We start from the raw sequence: 20,492 nt of genomic DNA, 5'->3' as shown, positions 1-20,492 counted from the left end.
CAACAAGGTCTCGTACTTGTGCAGCCACTTTGGCTATACACTCACTGACCTCGACATTACAGGCACACTAATGTAGGGGTAGGCGGATCGATTCAATTATCGATATTATCGATACCAAGTCAGCATCGATATCGGATCAATACTGGCACTAAAATATCGATATTAGGGGTGTTAAAAAAAAATCGATTCGGCGATATATCGCGATAATACATTGCGCAATTCTCGAATCGATTCAATAATCGGCTGAATCGATTATTTTTTTTTCTTTTTTTTTTTTTTTAAAGAGCTCAGAATTGTTCATTCGGTAGTCTTACCGATTCAACGTGTTATCATCATTGCCTTTTTGTGTGTGTGTGTGTGTGTGTGTGTGTGTGTGTGTGTGTGAATCGATTTTTAAACTTCCATTTTTAATGGAAAAATATTCAACAAAACGTCTGACTTCGGGTTAGGATTCACACCTTGAGCATGGAAGAATGTTATATGAACGGAACATTAAGCCTTAATATTTTATTTTAATGCTGTTCAAACATGAAACAGATTACAACCTCTATAAGACTGAAATTTCAGATAAATAAATAATACATTTTCATATAAATCTTACACTCTACAAGCTTACTGATTAGTATTTTCTAAATTTGAATGAAAAAAAATCTCAACAATCGACGTATAAATTCGTATCGGGATTAATCGGTATCGAATCGAATCGTGACCTGTGAATCGTGATACGAATCGAATCGTCAGGTACTAGGCAATTCACACCCCTAATCGATATAGTAGTTTAGATTCAGTTTTGCTCTTTTATGCACTGCTGCAGTTTGGTCAAACAGATAACGGGCATGTCACAGTAGTTTTCGATCGTGTGCCTCAAATGACTTAATATCTCGTCTTTGTAGTACTGTAGATTGCATGAAAACATACAGTATTGTACTTGAAAAATGTATTTTGATATGTTTTATGGTTTATATTTGTTGTTGCATGAGAAATCTTTAACATCGTGTTTATTTAGGTTGAAAAAGAAGTGCTGAAGGCAGCATTTTTAGTAATTTTTTGTATTTGTAGTTTCTGAACAGTATATGATGGAGTATTTGTTTACATTTCTTTTCACATGATCACATTGCGCACTTTGTTAAAGAACGTTTAAAAAACAATTGTCTTGTTGAAATGTTTCTGGGGGAAACATTGATAAAGTATTTTCTATTTATCAATTAACTTTGGGTTTTTTTTTTAAAGAAACAACACAAAAACACTTAAACTTTCAAAAAGTATCTATCGCTATCGGCGATACTGGCCCTGTATTGACTTGGTATCGGATCCATACCCAAATTTGCAGTATCGCACACCACGACAAATGAGAGACCCAATGCAAAATTTGTCATGTCTGGGTCACATGACGGGTCACGCCAGGTTTAAGTTTGAGTTCATGACCTCTTACGTTTGGGTTCATGACCGTGAGTGTCTGTTATGTACTGATGTAACAAGTGTCTGTTTTGAATTGATGTAACAGCATCTAGTTTCAACTGGTTTTAGGCTATGTGATGTTATGTGACGTCAGGAGCTTTGTGATGTCAACCTTTAATCCTTTGCTTAGTCACAACCAATCAGATCTATTCACTGTCTGTAGTAGCGGTCTGAGAAGTGTGTGTGTTTGTCGGATTATTACTTCTGTTACCACTGTACCTCTGTGCAACTCGCTTTGTTTCTCGTCTAGTCAAGTTTGTTCCATGCCTCTCGATGTGAATAAATAGTTAAAATCTTATTTGTGGCTTCGCTCTTGGATCCAATCCAAAATTAAGACGAAGTTAATGACAATAATTCTAATTTGCACACTAATTTGAGACTGTATGAGATGTGATTGTTAGTTTAGGCCTCTTTTGCACTATTTTAATTGGTGACTTGACTTACTTGCTATGACCTTCCTTATAAGGCACTCTTGGAAGTTGGCACGTGTACTAAATGAATACAGTTAAGACCGTAGAGTCACACAATGTCACATGAGCTAGGTAGGCAGAGTCATCATGATGGTATATTTCTGGAATTAATAAAAGAAGTTAAATTCATCTTTTGTTGTCTCGTGGCAGAGAGGTGCTCTCATATGACATCATTTCATGGTGCAGTCTCCTCTCAATATTTGCAAAATAATAACAAATAGAAACAGGGCATAAGTTGCATGTTGGTATTGCGTATATTCACTAAAGTCACTGAAAAAAATTCAAAACATTTGGATGGAACCCCCATTAAATACTCTAAGTTCCAGGCAAGAGCCTTGCAGTCATGTGCGGATATACTTTAAAAATAAATGGAAAAATGGAAGACAAACTCCTGAGGAGAAGCATCAAGTTCTGTAAGCTCTTTTGCACCACAGTGTTTCTTTGTTGGTCAGGAAGACTTGATAATTACGTGTTAACATTCTATTCTTCCATATTTTCCAGTGTAATGTACTTATGAAAGCAGCTTTTGTTATTTACTTCGAGCCAAAACTGTGATTCATGACACCTTGACTGATTTCACAGGGGGGGGAAACACTTTTTCACATTCTGAACTAATTTGAAGTTGTTCATGTGTTGTGTAGATTAAAGTGTTTTTTGAGGATAACGCCGTGGATCTCACTGTGAGTTTCGTTATACTGTAATGTGTTATTTTTCACTTGTCGCGTAATTAAAACTTGCTTGTTCAGTTCCAGTCGCCATCCATGTTTACGTGAGCTGCATTAAGGTATCTTGTGTGAATGAAAGAGAATGTGTTTATTTCTTCTGTATAGTATTAGAGAATATATTACTAGGACAATTTACATTTGTATTGAATTGCTTTAGTTACCACACGATATACAATCGCAGTTGTAATGATACATTTTGTTTTGTAACGTATATTATTCTCTAAGTGTGGCCATGCTATAATGACAAGTTACTACTCTAGAAACTGTGCCAAGTATCAAGTATCGGAACTTGGTGAGGACTCCAGCATAAGAATTCGTATTGGTCTGAAGAAAGCAGTACCAGTGTATCACTTGGCGGACAATCTGGTCACACGCTTGACACCATCTGAACCAAATAAAATGATCTTGGTCTCATCAGACCACATGACACGGTTCTAGTAATCCATCTTAGTCTTCTTTTTCTTTTCAGGGTGAAGCACGCCTCCATCCATCCATCCATTTTCTTGACCGCTTATTCCTCACAAGGGTCACGGGGGGTGCTGGCGCCTATCTCAGCTGGCTTTGGGCAGTAGGCGGGGGACATCCTGGACTGGTTGCCAGCCAATCGCAGGGCACACAGAGACGAACAACCATCCACACTCACAAGCACACCTAGGGACAATTCGGAGCGCCCAATTAACCTGCCATGCATGTCTTTGGAATGTGGGAGGAGACCGGAGTACCCGGAGAAGACCCACACGGGCACAACATGCAAACTCCACCCAGGACGGCCGGAGCCTGGACTCAAACCCGAGTCCCCAGAACTGGGAGGCAGACGTGCTAACCACTCAATCACCGTGAAGCACGCCTCTCAATAGGGCTGGGCAATATATCGAAAAAATATCGATATCGTGATATTGGGCCATGCAATATGCATATCACAAAGACATGCAATAATGTTCAAATGGAATTTTTGGCTTTTACCTGAAATTGACCAATCAGACACAAACTTAAATGTGCATCACCATCTAATAGTTTAGGGTAATTACAGGGTTATTACAGGGTAATAATAGGGTAATTACAATTAATTAACTAGGAACACATTGAACTTGCTTTTTACCACATGAACAAAATGTTATTCTTTCATTTGACAATAAAAATGTTATTTATTTAGGTACATGTTAAATATCGCAATAATATCGATATCGCGATATTCAACAACTATATCGCATATCACGTTTTTACAATATCGTGCAGCCCTACCTCTCACTATAAAAAAAGAATAATAATAATGATGTTGATAATCATAATACAAGCCAGATTTGTAAAGCCATATTGTTACATCTCCGACGCCATAATAGTTTGTGAAGACAAGTTTAAATTTCACTCTTATATTCAGTCTCACTGGATTTATTTATTTTAATATAATATAAATAAAGTCTCACTGGATTGTGCAAATGCACGTAAAGAAGTGTATAAACATTTCATTTCCAATCATGTCATATTTTTTTCAAACTAGTGTTTGTATCTGTTCTCGTGTGGCTGATTATTCATTTGTGTTTCTTTGATAACGAATGAATATACGATGTGTCTAGATATAAATCCATGCATTCTACAGCGGCAAAATGGGAGTGCAAGCCGATTACGCCATACATATCAATCAGCGCTATACTGCTCAGCCATGATGGGTTCATTCTGAATGCCGCGTGCAAGTGTTTGCACAAAAGCCTGCTCTTTGAAATAACCAGCAAAGGTCAATTCATCTTGGGGCCTCGACAACAACCAACTTCTTGTCTTCTTGTGGTTCAGGTGACTTTGCTCTCAGCATCAAAGTTGCCTTGATCTTCTCGTTTCTCTCAGACCAACATGTGCACGGCGCTTATGACAAAACGTGAGGACGGTCCCCGCGTTGTGAGCCAGAGGAAGAAAGCGAGCCATGTGATACCGCGAGAACGTGGGAATTAGACTTCAGTGAAGGCCTTTGACGAGCAACCAAAGCGGCTCCGCTGGGAGTGCGTGTCATTTGGCATATTCAAGATTGGACGGCTTTTCGCACTGTGGTGTACTTGAGAGAGGCGGGAAACCATTGAGGCCCGCAGTTGAACCCTGTGAAATGCTATTTGAGGGAATTCATGCCATGAGTGATTTCATAGCGCTCCTTGCAGAGCCTAAGTGAATATCTCCGAGGCCGAGGATTTCTCAGCTCTTTGAGAAGACGAGGATGACTAAAGAATTCATTCACTTTCCGCACAATGACCTCTTCCTGTCAGGCAAAAGCAAAAATCCACATCTCGGTCTCTGTCATTAAGGTGAAGACGGTTGTCGGTGGAGTCGAGAGGAGATAAACAAGCTAAAGAAGGGAACTCAAGCGTGAGGAATGACTGATTAAAATAATTAGGGAAGTGGAAATGGTCTGGAACAATAACCAGCAAACACATTATGCCTCAGGGAAAATGTCCCATCTGTGTGTGTGTGTGTCGGAAAGACTCCATGGGTTTCAGCAAGACAGCACGATATTTGGGCGTACACATGCAGGGGAAACCACAGAAAAGCCGAACTGAAGAAGTCTACTTATTAAAACCCTATAAACAAGCATCAGCAGTGGGGAAATGTGCACGGGTAAATCAATGTATAATTAAACGACGCTCAGGAGCCTGAGTGTTGGCGTGTTAGTTGAAAACCTAACTGTGTGTAATGATAGACATACAAGGGTATCCTAATATTATATATGCAGGTGGTCTTTATTGTATGCACAGCCTGACAGCAGCAGATGCAGCAGCTAGTCTATTGTCTAGAAAACAGTCTGCTTAAATAAGTCCTTCCACTTTGCCACCTGGTGCCACACACTCACATTCACACGTCCCTGCTAATTCAGCATTATAAAGCTGATGTTGTCATTACTGGTGAATGTCTTGCAAGCACTTGAAATTAAGAGTGATGATAAACAAAGGATGCTCCCGTGTGCATGGGTCTCTCATGCAGCCCAGCCAACAATAAGCAGAGGGGGGGCGCGATGTGTGGGGGCGGTGGGGAGTGGGATGTGAGGCGCTCGCTCCACCAGCCTGAACACAAGTCTCAAGAAATGGGCAGACACCACGTTTAAAAAAAAAAAAAACTAAAAAAAACACAGAGGAAGAAAAAACAAAAAGCGTCTGGGTGGGGTGCTGCGTGGATTACCTTGGTAGGAAGTGCACCGTCTCCTTCTGCGCCAGCTGCGAGATGCATGGGTGGATTTACAACTGGAAGAGGCTTCCTCGCTTGTGATGGTGTAATCCAGTGGCAGCCCGGCTCCTCTCAAAAAAGGAGGTTGTGCCTTACAGAGGGGGATGCATGTCACGCGGGGCCGCCGTCCAGCGGCTCCTCAACGCCTTTTAGGGGGGGGCAGAGGTGGTCGGTCGGTCGGTCGGCTTCAGGTGCTGAAGCGGGTTGATGTCATTGAGAGCCGCGCTGTCTTCTGCCTGAATGTCCTCCTCCTTTTCTCTCCTCCTCCCCCCTCCCAGCTCTCTCCTTCCTCTCTTTCATGCACACGCCGGAGCTCTTCCCCCCCCCCCCGTATGACGTGATGCAAGAGAGGTCTCCTATAGCAACCGCACCCCCCCTTCCATACTCAAACTAGACCGCTGACTGGTTGATTACCCTACAGGGTTACGGATTATTTTTTGTTTAACCAGGGCCTAAAAATGAAGAAAAACATTAACAAATGCACAATATAATGTCAAATTATCAATGTTATGATTTCTTTATATCCGCCCCAGCATAGCAGAACACATGCCCACACTGGTACAAAAAACGGGATCTAATTCTGCCTTATAAAATGAACATGCTTGCATGTTGCACAGCTGCACATTACAAAGAAAGCTTTAAAAAAAAAAAGTAATGTACTATAAGTGAACACATTTTTTTAAAGAAATCAATCGACTAACTAAAGGATTAAGTTGCTTTATGTTTAAACAGACAGTTTACTGTTCAATGCATATAGGTACACGTGCCCCCCAAAAAACTAATGTTTGATGATGAAGATAAACCTCACAAAATTTGAAAATGCAGTTGCAATAAAAAATGGTGGCCCACCACTGAAAAGTGCAATCATTAAATAGATTTAAATGGTTCTCTTGTTGGCTCATTACAAGATAGTTTTTTGGCAAATAAAGACAAATTACAATGGGGGTTGACTAACTGACGAAAATTATTATAGACGGCAGTATTTAATTCCTTATAATATTTATACAGGAATCATGAAGAAGGTAGTTTGTGAGGTACAGATCAAACATAAATGTAATTCTAGTCAGTGTAAAGCCAATTCATCTATTATGGAACATGTCTCGTCATGAGTGGATAACAAAATGTTAAACACTTCCCAATTAAAAGGGTGTATAACAAAATGTAAAATAAGTTTATTATTTGCAGGTTGACACTACAATGACGCTTGTGTGCCACACAAGGCTTTGTTCCTTCGATACCCCAAAAATTTACATTCCTGCTTATCCAAACACATTAAAAATGATTAGGATTATACATCATGAACCTTTTCAAATTAATCTCATAATTTCAAATAATTGATGTGTATTACACTATTCCTTTCTGCTGGTAAACGGATGAGCCTATTGTTATAACAAGGCCTGCGTGGCCTACGGTGTGAATACGTTTCCTTTGTTCAGCCCGCCCTCTAGTGGCGACTTGCTATTATAACGCTTTACGGCAGAAGACAACAAAAGGCTTTCAGTTCAGTGACAAATGTGTTGGTAAATGTGGAGGTGGTGTAATTGATGAGACATAAATGTGGTCACAACAACGTTTAAATGTCATGATGAACGCAGTCATTTGAAATCAGAAAGTCACAACTTTTACCAGAGAATGGAGACTCACCGGTGGTGAACACACACCTGAAAACCAACAACAATGTTGGCTAACCTAAACACGTTCAAAAGCTGACCTATAATTACAACAAAAATTCTACTCTTGGTTTCATGAAATTTATTTATTAGTCTACTCTTTATTTAGTTGGAATGCTTCCAGTATGTAGTATAGTATATGGACGACGGATTTCTTTTGTCCAATCAGATTTCAGCCTCTACGTGTTGCCATGTCAATATGACATCAGTATTTTTCCATCCTTTTGTTAGTTGGTCAGAGCGAAAATTGTGACTGCAAACCATTATAGGGGAAGGCACCCCCAATATTTTATTTTCAATATGTTCAGCCCCACTAGTCGAAACACAGTATTCTCATTAATGCATTTGCGGAAAATGAGTTAAACAGCAAAATCCTTCTATTATCAATCTCAGGGGGAGGCCATTTTGTCACTTGGTTGTTACTTGATCAACAGTGATGTTATTTTCATTCAACAAATGACAAAATGTCTGCCCCCTGAAATTGTTTAAAATAAATAAATACATAAAAACAGGTGGTTTGCTGCAATATTAATCATTGACTTGCCCTGTAATATTCTACAATGAATATACCTGTCTCTTCACTTTAGGGACAGATGAGCTCAGTGTTTGTCATTCCACCCACAATAAAGGGCATCTCTGTTGACCGAGTGCCACGGGTGCCAGTCACCCTGCGACCTGCCCGAGTGGGACGTGTGACACTGTCCCCAATTTCAGAGCAGATGCTAGGGAAAAATAGCCCTAAAATTAGAAGGGCGAGCACCGAGTCTCTACGGCTGCCCCGCAGCAGTGACGATCATGACACTATTTATACTATGAGCGCACGACTTGCAACGATCGGGTTGCTGTTATTCTTTATATCAGTAAGCTGCAGTTTTAAGCGAGTCCGCCAAACCTCGCATTTTAGTGAAGACTGCTACAAATAACACTATAATGCACTGAAAATTTTTCTAATGTTCAAATGAGCATAATTTTCTGGATGAGTCCATGCGACCAGCACAGCAATTTTAAGCCATTTAAAGAGCTCATTGTCTTATGAATAAGTGTAAGAAACAGCTGCATAGATGAATTTCTAATAATAAATAAGAGATATGAGAGTTCCCGCTGCCATACTGAATTTTATTCAGGCGTTCTGACACACATATCATGTTCATACCAGCCAGAAAGTGGAAGGCAGCAACAGTCTGTAGCCTGAATGTATGTCCGTTATTTGAGTCGGTGGCGCTTCCAGCCTGGACACAGAGCAAGCATTCAAGAGAACACAAAAGAAACAACAGACTATTAAAAATAAGACTGATGCAAGAGTGGCCACAAAGCCGTAGATTCAATTTGTGAGAATTGCGTCTGAGGTTAAATTCGATTTCATACGGTTGGACACCAAACAAGTACCAGGAAAATCTGTATGTGTCACAAGTGTCGTGGAAGCCGCATGCAGGATAAATGAAATGGAAAGCGATAGATTGGATGTTAAGGCATTTCGAGGAAATCTTCAGAATTTAAGAAAAAAGAAAGAAAGAAAAAAAAAAAAGTCTATAGAGCAGTTATTTTCACCCGTGAGAAGCAACTTAAAAGTCATCCAGTAGTTCGATCAGTTCACAGTGGTTCTTTGCTTCAAATACTGCCAGACACACCCGCTTTTTTATTTGTTCGTCTCCCAAAATGACCTGAGGAATTCATGTACCAAAGCAAATTATTATTTTGTCATAATCACAATGACATTTGTGGCTTCACACGACACCCGCGGTTGGCAAATTTGGCACAGAGAGTTGAACATCCTTGCAAACAGCCAGAACATGTCATCAACCAGAATCAATAAATACGTACAAGCAAGTGTGCTGGTTGGTTTTGCGGAATCATCCATTCAGAATATCACAAAAACCACCATCTCAATCTATGGCCTTCAAACGTCAAGCTTTTTTTATTTGACCGGGTGCGGTCGTTCATTCACTAAATTCAACCCTTTAAACAGTAACGTGATGTAACTTTTTTGTAAGATTTCGTTTTAAATGCTGCATCTGGTGGTACAAAGGAGAAGTAAAGCAAGCAAAGTAGTGTCATCAGTGCAGCTCAATAAAAGCTTCCATCTCCTCCGAGATGAGTCCCCTGTAAGGAAGTCTGTGCCTTTCCACTGTGCGAGCCGCCAGGCATTGAAGGGTGATGTAGTTGAGCGGGAAGAGAGTCGGGTCGCCCATATTGTGCTCGTCCAGCAGCTCGTAGGCCGCCTTCCTTTGCGCGTTGGTGGCGTCGAAGTGTGCTCCGGCCTTCATGAGAAGCGCCATGATCTCCGGACAGCCGTTGGAGGCGGCCACGTGCAGCGGCGTGTTGTTCTCGCAGTCCCGCGCGTCCACGTCGGCGCCGCACTCCAGCAACAGCGACGCCACCGCCAGGGAGGGGAAGCGGCCCACGGGGTAGCGGCCCACCGACGTGGTCTCCTTATCTACAGCCATGTGCAGTGGCGTGAAGCCGCAGCGGCCGCGGGGGTTCAGCTTTAGCAGGCGGTACACCGTGTGCTTCTTCCGGTGCTCCTGCTCGGGGTTGCACTCCAGCTTCTCCAGCAGAAAGATGAGATGAAGGATGATGGCGAGCGCCTTGGTGAACTGCGGGGCCTCCGGCGGATTGTCCTTCTGCGCCACGGCCCGCTCCACCTCGCGCACGCTTTTCCCCAACACGGTCATCAGATCGTGGAAGGTGATGCGTGTTGACAGGGTACCTTTTGCGCGGTCTTGGAGGACGAAGGAGAAGAGCTCGGCGAAGGACAAGAAACTAGAGGCTGTCATGGGGCTGAGCGGGTCCAGGTTGCTCTGCTGCATATCCAATGCGTATTTCCACAAGCTGATGCATCTTTCAAAATTACCCGAGTCTGCGTAGACGGCTCCCCTGTAGCGGATGTAATAGGAGGTGTCCGGGTGGGATGGTCCCAGGATGCGCTCGCGAACTAACAAGGCCTGCATCCTCATCTCATCGGGGTCTGTGATCAGCGCCTCCAGCTCCTCTGCGCTGTTCACCTCCTTCGCACAGCCATAGGCGGGAACGGGGGGCCCGGGCGGCGGCTTGGTCAGGCACCCTGCTTTCTCCCCTGGCTGCCTGAGCTCCATGGCCCGTCTCCAGTACTTCATGGCCCCCAATAAATCCCGCTTTTTGTCCACAAAGGTGGCTCCGAGCAGCTCAAGCGCATCTATGCGTTCCTCCCTGGAAGTGCGGGGCTGGTGGGCGAGGTACTCCACAATGTTGGTGTGACCTGTAACACTGGCGGCCAGAAGCGGGGTCATCCCGTAACCATCTCTTTCCATGAGAGCGCTGCACTTCAACAACATCTTCATGATGTCAAGGCTGCCAGACTCGGCACAGTCATGGAGGGCTGTGTTCCCTTTGACACTTTTGCGGTTGACGTCAGCACCACGGTCCAGGAGGAACTTGGCGATCTCCTTGTGGCCCTTGTAGCAGGAGATCATGAGGCAGGTGTGGCCGTGTCTGTTGGCCACCTCCATGTCAGCTCTGTGCTCCACCAGGTAGCGGACGATTTCCAAGTGGCCGTCGAAGCAGGCGGCTCGTAGCGGAGTCGAGTTAGTTAGCGTTGCATTGTTCACCGAGGCACCGTGTTTTAACAGAGTCTTGACAACCGGGAGGTGACCGGCGGCCGAAGCCGCCCATAACGGTGGAGCTCCTTCGATAGTCTCGCCGTCAAAGTTCACCGAGCCCCCGAGTTCGACATTAGCTTTGCATCGTTCAAGAAGGTAGTCTACCACCTCTAAATGTCCATATCGCGACGCGATCAAGAGAGGTGTGCCTCCCTGTGTTTTCTCTTCGGCTAAAGCTTCGAGCTCTTCGGGAGTTTTGTTGCTCAGCAACTTCTGGATAAGTTTCAGCTTACCATCTCTGGCCGCGTTGAACACCGCCGTCGTTATATCCATTGTTAAAGGCTTCGTTTTGCCTCACAGGACATGAACCCCATAACCACTCGCTTACCACCAAAAAGGCGAGTTTGGCTTTTAACAGCACGAATATCGAATTTTGGTCCGGGTTCTACTTCGAGCTCTCATCTTTCTTCCATTTTGAGGGCGCTGGCAAGATGGCGTTTGTGTTGCTTGACAGTTCTGTGTTTACGGGGGCCGTGGTGCATTATGGGTGCTGTAGTGCTAACCGTAAATGGTCAGCCGCCTTTTCCCAGCATAATAAACTTCACTCCCACAATGCAGTTTGATTAAATGGCCGACAGCTGATGGGTTCGTTTGGTATATTTAAAGGACAAACAAGCTACACTCACTTCCTTCTGTAGTTTTATGCTGCATTCGAGGATAGTCGGAAGTCGAAAATATCCGAGTTCAAACCAGGAAGTGCGCCCGCGAACGCCCCCTTGAACTCGGAAATTCCACTCGCGAAGTCGGAAAAAAACAAGGAGCTCGACTTCACCGGCGGAGTACAATGTGACGTCACTCTGAATGGCAATACACAATTTAGTCGAGTATAAAACTAGATAGCTTTCTTCATTCATAAATATTCACCATAACTTCATGTAACGCAACGTACGTGACAGTATTGCCGCTATATCCCTGCATGAAATTATACGGTAAACTACTTAACTGTATGGAATGTTTATTAAATAAGATTACAACAATAAATGAAGCAAAATTGCAAAAAGGTAAGCTTTCTGGAGGTCAAATTGAGTTTTGAGGACCAAATTAAAAACAATTTATCACTATCCGCCATTTTGGTTGTTTACTTTCACCTCGAACGCTTTGAGGTCGGAACTGGGAATGCAGCATTAGACCTGTCAATCTTTTCCGTATTAACACTTTTAAAAACCAAAGACTCCCTTCGGCATACCACAACGTTAAATTTCGGAAACGTTTCATGTGCTTTTAATCTTCGGCTTTCAAATCGGCATTCGACCCACACCTGTTTCAGTGTTTTGTCGTTCTAATGTATTTTAATTAGTTTTAATTAGTTGTAATCTATTTATCTTTAAAAAAAAAAAAAACTTTTATGAGCGTACTGTTCCAGCTGTGATTGTTTTTAAAGTGGTTATTAAAGTTGAGGTGAAAATTATTGATTTATTATTTGGTAATTCTTTCAGAATCGTTTTCAGCATCATAAACACGTTCAACAGTGTCGTAACAGAAGATTCAGTTTAGTCACTGAAACGTGTCATTATATACTTTGACCAGCAGAGAGTGCTAGGATACCTTTTTCATGGTGAGTTTTGCTGTATAATTTGCCCATAGCAGTGGTTCTTAGTTGTTTAAGTTTTACTTTTTTTAAGTTTAGTTTTCAGTAACATTGAAGGAGTAAGTAAATAAATAAATCAATACTAGACTACTAAATACTATACTATTACTACTACTTAACTGAGTCAGTGAAATGCAGTCTATAGCACATAAATGATTGTTGTTGTTTTTTGTTTTTTGTTTTTTTAATGCACCTTAAAACAATTTTTAAAGATAAAATGCAAATATATTGAATTTAAAAGTCAAATACAACGGAACCGTAGTTAGCAGTGATCCTTTTGAGGGAGCCCGGGAATCATTGCTTATTGTATTCCACTGGTGTCTGGAGGTCATTAAAATCTCAACATTTCTAACCTCAACATACTGCAGCTCAACTGTCTTGAGAAGAATGGAGATTGTCCTGTGTTTCTTGAGAGCAATGAAGCCATGATTTTACTTCCTGCTGCCCTTTACACTGCGAGGCACATTTCAATCAGATAGTTCTTTCCTCATATTAAACAGGGACTTCGTATTCACAGAGACAATATTTTGTGCACATACGCGACATTAATTAAACCTCTCAAATGCCTACCAATTTCCTCTTGACCCATAGGACTCCTTCTGTAGACGTGTGGGGGGAAAAAAGCAGGACTAAAACCTTTTGAGGACATGAAATAATACATGATAAACCACCTAAACATGGTTGCAATTAAAAATAAACATTAAAAAAAAAATCTTTGGAACATAGAGAAATGCATTTATTAATCCTACAGCAAGTCACTTACACAGCAGCCTGAGGGGTGTTACATTCAGTAGCAAATACATTACCAAATACAAAGTCTGTCAAAAACAAAAGGGCATTATTCATTTGGGATAGCACAGTTTATACATTATCATTTGGCATCATTGCAGGAATACAGATCCCATGTAAACTAGACCATTACAACTTATTAATTGTGATACATTGTGCAACTCGGGTCAGTATGAAATACACAAACAATGCTCCACTTTTTAAATTGTAAACTGTGGTGAAACTGTTGCTTCCTAGCTAACGGTTTTTGGTTTGGCTTTTAGTGTGCAACATACATCTCCTCGAGGATTCCTTTCACCTGTCCAGTATTGATCCGATCTGTGAAGTGGAATGAAGGCAGAAAATGAAGGGCTCTGAAGATGAAGGGCTGCTTGTTTTTCTGCAAAGTTCTAACAGGGATTCCCTACAGGCCTGTGAGCAGCTCACTAAGCAGCACTTCCCGTTCTCCGAGAAGCATGTCTCTCTTCAGACTGGTTCCCTTGTTCACAACCTTTATCTTCATGGCCAGACTTTTGACTTGCGCCTTAGGCAGTGAGTCGAAGAAAAAGTCCTCATTGAAAACAGGATTCCTGCTATTCTTTATAATGGTGCTTCTCTGTTTCTGTTTCTTGCCAGGTTTCAGGTAGAGCGCCACGCAGCAGTTGATGCTCTTAAGGTCTGTGTGTTTGCTATAAATGCCCTCCGCCATTAGCACGCGAACTCTCAACCTTGCTGCCTCTGGGTCATAGTGTGTGCTAAGTCTGATTGTCCCGCCCTTGTGCAGGTTAATGGTGTGCTCGCGCTGCAGGGGGTCAGATGCCAAGGCCCTCGAGTTGCTACTCTTGCATTTGCGGAGGGCAGGAGAGGTTGGGCAACGCATACGCCGGCGCTGCATGTTGGGGCTGTTGTCGGCAGAGCTGCAATCATCCGTGGAGAGAGAGCTGTGTCGGGTGAGCGAGCGCTTGGCACGAGATACCTAGAAACAGATGAGAAACAAGTGTCAACTGGTAATATACAGTAAGAAACGTGCATGTAAATATGACTGAGAGCACATAAAATATGAGGCAGTTTCATTTATACATTATATGAGACAATTTCGGAAAACGTGATAAGACTAAGAAGAACTATATGGAGTTAAATACTTTTTCATCAATTACATTTTCTTGTTTTTTTTTTGTTTTTTGTTTTTTTGTGACATATTTGGGCATCTGGCACGAGTTGTCCCACTCGTATTATATTAAAAAGTTTTGTTTTTGTTTTGTCACTCACACAAGCTTGAGTGAAAAAAATAAAAATAAATCCGTGCGGGCTGTCAAGTTGCCGCGGGAGTGACGTCATGATAAATTCAAATTCGCCCCGCCCCGTCTGCCGACAGTGAGTGACACGCCCCCCGCCACCCCCCGCTCTGCGATTGGCTGGAGGGATAAACAACTGTCTGTCTACAGAAACATCCCGTTGTTGACAAAACAAACACAAAATGGCAAAATACAGGCTGGGGGGGCTGGGGGTTTATGAAAAAAAATCACCACCACACATTAACAGAAGCCCAGAGGTGTCGATTCAGAAGGAATTCATGTATTTATAAAGTGCATTTTCCTGAGTGAAAACGGAAGACCCTGCCTTTAATTGGCAGAATGGCAAGTTGGCCCATTTGTACAATTTTATTTCTACAATTACAACATACAGTTACTTAGCTACACCCCAAAACTGCATTTTTCATTGATGTCACACAGAACAGCTTGTTGTAATAATTTAAATTCGCAAAGAGAAGACGATCTCGCGGGCAAGCCTACTGCCCATTCGCTAGCCAAGAGGAGCACTAGTAGCCTGCTAGGTTGTGAGCTAGCTAGGTGGCTAGCGGCTCTCATTACAGCATCGAAAGCCCTGCGACCACCCAGGATATATTCCAGGTACAAGAGGATTTATTTTGATATATTTGCATTGGTTAAATTAAAAAATGTAGAGATGTGTAGGCCTGTGAAAGTTTGAGGATGGAGATAGTGGCTTTATTTTTCATGAATTTGAAGCCTCAATTTATATCGGTTACTTGGTGAGTTTTTGGAAACTTGAGCACATTTGTTTGCAGTGTTTAATCTGTTGAATAGCAAGTTCGACTATTTCTACTTCTACAGCATGCAATTAGCTAGCTAGCTATGTCTATACCCCGAAAAAAAAAAAATCACTGGATACTGGATGTCATCATTTAAATGACCAAAGAGGAGGAGATACCATGGACGAGCCTGCTGCCCATATGCTAGCCAAGAGAAGAACTGGAAGCCTGTTAGCTTGTGAGCTAGCACTCTCATTACAGCGTAGAAACTAGAAACCACTGCAACGACTGGGTGGGAAATATTCCAGGCACATGGGATTTATTCAGATATATTTGTATGCCTATAATGTTAATTTTGTCAACGATAACTGAACAAAAAAATAATTTCGTCAACACACATTTTTCACGAGACTAAAACCCTCGTTAATAAATAATACATGTGAATATATCCGTATGCATTTTCGTCGGCTAATGAAGACGAGGCGAAAATGTACTTAATAAAAACTGGACTAAAATCTATGGACATTTTATGTTCATGAACAAAAACGAGACAGAAAAAATGATGTGATTTTGTAAAACCATATTTCTGCTAATCTGTCACTGTGACACTGTCCTGTAGGCTGTGACACACCCCTTTTCAAATCTGTAGCTAGCGAGCGCAACATGCACAAACACATGGGACAGACAGGAGGTGGATTCACGGTGAAAGGCTAAAAAAAAAAAGAAGGAAAAAAAAAAGGTAAATTATAGTTATAACGTAACATTAACACAACGGCCATAACGTTCCAACAATAATGTAACTAATGCTGGCTAATTATTTACTAAATTATAGCATGGAGCCTTAGTAGCCACTTGTTGATATACTGTAATTGTGTGTCAAGCTGTTTTTCATCAAAAAGATGAGAGATTTTTTTTTTTTTTTTTTTTTTTTGTGAAATAGTTTTAGATCCGAATTGTTAAACATTATCTGCTGACAAAAGAATATACAGGGGTAAAAATGATTCTCCTAACTAAAACTAGACTAAAATGTTGGCAGTTTTTTGTTGACTAAAACTAGACGAATAAAAATTATGCTTTCTTGGACTAAAATAAAGACTAAAATACTAGATTTGTAGTGGACTAAAAATGGACTAAATAAAAAAGGCATGAGGTTGACTAACTACGATAAAAACTAACAAGCGTGATTGGAACTGGACTAAAACTGAGACTAAATTTAATAAAGGCTAATAAAATTAACAAACATCTAGTGATGTGTAGGCTTAAGAAAGATGGTCGATAAAGTCGCATCCATTTTTAGGCCGCCATTTCACGCATTCAGCGGACACATCAATAGAGTTTGAGTGCTGAGACAACGGCTTCATTTTTTTGGTGATTTTGAAGCCTCATTTTATGTACTTAGCAAGTTTTTTTTAATCATTCAAATTTGGCAAGGTTGTTAACCCGCCTCCCTGTGGTGTGTCAAATTTAGAAGACATTTAATTTCACTTTACATGGACTAAAAGAATTCTAGCACCATTGATTCAACTTCAGCTATTTTATGGCCTGAACAACAACAATAATATAAATGACAAAATTTTGAGAAAGTTTTCTCCATGTCCTTATCAAAGGGAGCCATTAATTGATGAACTCATTCATGTTCCTCTTAACGGATCAAGGCAATGCTGGCAAATATCCACCCCTATTTTGTAGACTTGATCCTTCAACAGTTCAGGAACAATACATTTGTGGCTATGGAAAAGTTCACCATAATTTGATATAGGATTAATTAGTTGAGCAAACTCAAAGTACAAGTTGATGTATAACTGTATTGTACTTCTACGATTTCTGACAGCACATTTAAACCATCTTCATTTTTGAAAGGCAAAAAAAATATATATATATATATATATATATATATATATATATATATATCTCAACGCTTGCCTTAGCTTGTGTCTCCTGTGTGATGGAGCGCAGGAGCGAGGCCGAGCGGGAGAGCAGAGGAGAGTTAAAAGGGGACGACTCCGCTGAGGAGCAGGTGTCACTCTCTCCACCACTGAAGTAGCGATAGTGGTTGGTGTTGGCCGGGGCGAGATGAGTCCCCCCTGGGGAGCGCCTCTGGGAATTTGGGGAGGTAAGAGGGCTGCTGGGGTCGCTGTGGAATAAGCTCTCTTTGCGTCGGGTATGAGGAGACTCCACCAGGGTGGAAAAGCCGTAGGAGGTCTGGGCCTTGGGGACGTAAGGCAGTGACATCGCCGTCTGTGACTGAGGGTCTGCGTTGGTATTGGCTTCCAAAGTCACGGTGGCTGGCTCGTCCGCACTCTCTATTTGGATGATGTGACGGTTTGCTGACTTTTGGAGACTGCGCGTGTCCCCTCCGAAACGGGAAAAGAGGCGGGGGCTGCAGGGGGTTTTGCTGCTGCGAGCTCTGGGGCTCTGGACGCAGATGACATGATCGGAGGTGGAGGGTCGTAGGGCGGAGCGGTGCTGAGGCTTGGGGGATGGTGGCTCCTCCGGTGGGCAGCAGATGAGTTTGGGGGGGATGAAAAAATCTGGTATTTTTTCGGGGGTGAGCACATTAGCGTATACGGCCACAGGGATGGCCTCAGTGGTCTGTGGAGGCTGAGATTGAGTTCCACTGCTCTCCATTTTGCTACGTAGCTTCTCCAGGAGCCACATGTCCACCTATAGGCGTGTCAAACCACCAGTTCTGCATTAACAAATATATATATTTAACAAAAGTTGTATCTGACATCAACAGAACTTATGTTGCTTATCTACAGGGTGATTAAAAAGTAACCCCCAATTTTAAATACTTGTTGTTCTCTCTTTTTGTGTAACCTTTATTGAGCCAAGGCACCCACTTTTCATTAGAAAAATCTCATGGCACACCACCAAATATAAATGTCACAAAAGATAAGTACTGGAAAAAAATTCTCACACAACTTTACACACAAATTGACTTACTCATGGTGAGATCACTGCTTGTGAACGCAAAACTGATGTACTCACAGGAAGCATGACTTATTCGGTTGTTTGTGTCAGATAGGCAGGTTTACGTTGTGGAACTGATGGCAAAAAAGTGGAGGACCCAAGCACCAGGAATGCAGGATGTACTCAGAGAATTACACACAAAAAAAGTACAGTAGCAACATAAAAAAATGTTGTATTAAAAGTCCAAAAATCTTTAAACAAAGTGAACGAGAGAATGACCTGTCTCAGACTGACAGAAACTTGCAGGGAACTAAATACAAACAAATTGACGTGACAAGGCACATCTGAACAAGACACCATTTGCCGGATGGAGCTGATTGGTGGACACAAGGAACAGTGCAGATGTGAACAGGTGAAGACAAAAACAAGTAGACAAGACATAAAAAAACAAAAAAAGCAACACAGGGAAAACATGAAACAAAACATGTAAGTAATGGATATTAAAATTCGATATAGGCATAAGAATTTGCTACCAGTCAACTAACAGAAACTCCGACTTCCAGAGTATTTGACTGACACATTTTTACCAACCCCACATAAAAAAAAGTCACATGAAAATCAAATCTTCAATATTCTCACTGCTGATAGCTGTCCCAATTTCTTCTTGTATCAAGTGTTGGTACATTTTGGCATACATGTTATTGTCAAGAATATACCCACCATCCTGTCCAAAGTCATCCCACACTACACATCACATAATACACACACGCACACACACACACCCACACACACACACACACACAAAAAGACCAAAACGTTTAAATGAGTAATTTGTGTTTTAAAAGAGGGAGTTACTTTTCAATTACCCTGTATATATTCTGAATATTTGTTGCCCCTATAAACAGAGCGAATATAAATAAGTACATTCCCAAAACACAGAAACAAAAAAATAGAAACTACAAGCAAATAAAAGCATGATTTGATAGGCAATGTTTGAATGCCCAAGCAAATGCACATTCCACCACACGACCATGCATTTGAAAACAAAACTTTTTTTTAATTTTTTTTTATTTTTTTTTATACGTGAGCACAACTATATCAACAGCATCCGAATTAATTTTTAAAAGGCTACATTATTAACATGCCTTGAAAAACGTCTGTTTCACCAAACGGACCTACCTGTTCACTGCCGAACTCCGGCGTCTTCAGAACACTTTCGAAGTGATGTGTGCGAGCCGATCCGAGGTTGTGTGCTGCTTCAAGTGTGCGGGAAAAAGCAGCGCTCGTTTTATAAGATGAGCTGCGCTCGGCCAGGAGCCAATCGGCACGTTGTGAAAGCTTCCCAGGATATTGACTAAACTATTCACTATACGCGCGAGCGGGTAGAAGGTTTTTTTGGGGGGGGATCGACTGAAGGAATCCAATTTAAAATCACCTGCAAGGAATATCACGGCCTCAGTTATAAAGTGAACGTCGCTGTGATTTCAACTGGCTTTCGTTAAAGCTGCTGTTGTGAGGCAGCACTGCCCTATATGCATATATAGTGCAAACATGCATATACAAATAGTCCTTAATTGGACTTCCCGATGGCATGCTGATGATGAGGTTTCTGTGTGAGTGTGCTGATTGTGTTTTAGTTTTCCCCCAGCATTCAATAAACGTCTGCAAAGGGGGACTGTGGCTCTCCTTTCCCACATGCGAGGGCATTACAAAAAGTATGCTCCTCTTACTACTGCTGCCACCAATAGTATGAACATAAATATGACTCATATAATATGATGAAATAGGCCCTTGCAGCTGTGTTTTTGTGATGAATTATTCATCACAATTTAGTGTTACCCCTTTCCCTCTCTATAAGGCATAAGTGTTGGAATTCATTTGGACATTTTTTTTTTCCCCCCTTGAACTTATTGATACAATCAGAACATACACTATAAAGAGAATTGTGAACCAATTTAAGATTACAATTTGAATTGTTGACCAACTTATGGTAATAAAATTGCTTCAATTAGTA

The 20,492-nt window shown here is 41.6% G+C and overlaps 3 protein-coding genes across 4 annotated transcripts in view; all 3 read right to left on the bottom strand.

Annotated features, from left to right (window-relative positions):
• The window catches only part of LOC144020701 (receptor-type tyrosine-protein phosphatase S-like), a 133,891-nt gene extending 127,753 nt beyond the window's left edge, over positions 1-6,138 (bottom strand). The window contains exon 1 of the mRNA XM_077524437.1: positions 5,810-6,138. The gene's annotated coding sequence lies outside the window, so the exon portion shown is untranslated. The remainder of the gene's footprint in view (positions 1-5,809) is intronic.
• A 2,481-nt stretch (positions 6,139-8,619) lies between these two features.
• On the bottom strand, positions 8,620-11,898 carry fem1a (fem-1 homolog a). The gene has a single exon (XM_077524390.1). It carries the CDS (start codon positions 11,430-11,432, stop codon positions 9,579-9,581), a length of 1,854 nt encoding a protein of 617 aa, XP_077380516.1. The 5' UTR covers positions 11,433-11,898; the 3' UTR covers positions 8,620-9,578.
• A 1,569-nt stretch (positions 11,899-13,467) lies between these two features.
• On the bottom strand, positions 13,468-19,736 carry LOC144020683 (C2 calcium-dependent domain-containing protein 4C-like). Of its 2 annotated transcripts, none has more exons than XM_077524403.1 (3): positions 19,658-19,736; positions 17,489-18,254; positions 13,468-14,491 (listed from the first exon to the last, which is right to left on the bottom strand). In XM_077524403.1, exons 2-3 carry the CDS (start codon positions 18,221-18,223, stop codon positions 13,940-13,942), a joined length of 1,287 nt encoding a protein of 428 aa, XP_077380529.1. In that variant the 5' UTR covers positions 18,224-18,254; positions 19,658-19,736; the 3' UTR covers positions 13,468-13,939. The 2 variants fall into 2 exon arrangements, with proteins under 2 accessions (XP_077380529.1, XP_077380538.1); XM_077524412.1 differs by having other exon boundaries at positions 17,489-18,229; positions 19,658-19,725.
• Positions 19,737-20,492: the final 756 nt, after the last annotated feature.

This window comes from Festucalex cinctus, chromosome 1 (assembly GCF_051991245.1).
Source record: "Festucalex cinctus isolate MCC-2025b chromosome 1, RoL_Fcin_1.0, whole genome shotgun sequence".
Taxonomy (NCBI): domain Eukaryota; kingdom Metazoa; phylum Chordata; class Actinopteri; order Syngnathiformes; family Syngnathidae; genus Festucalex; species Festucalex cinctus.
The sequence above is the reverse complement of the archived record's forward strand: the minus strand, read 5'-3'. Positions and strand labels throughout refer to the sequence as shown.

What these genes read in the sequence shown, in the direction of transcription:
- fem1a (XM_077524390.1), bottom strand. Translation starts at nt 11,432, where the DNA reads ATGGATATAACGACGGCGGTGTTCAACGCGGCCAGAGATGGTAAGCTG.
- LOC144020683 (XM_077524403.1), bottom strand. Translation starts at nt 18,223, where the DNA reads ATGTGGCTCCTGGAGAAGCTACGTAGCAAAATGGAGAGCAGTGGAACT. An exon ending in CACAGGAGACACAAGCTAAG is followed by an intron (nt 14,492 to 17,488) that starts GCAAGCGTTGAG and finishes ATCTGTTTCTAG; the next exon opens with GTATCTCGTGCCAAGCGCTC.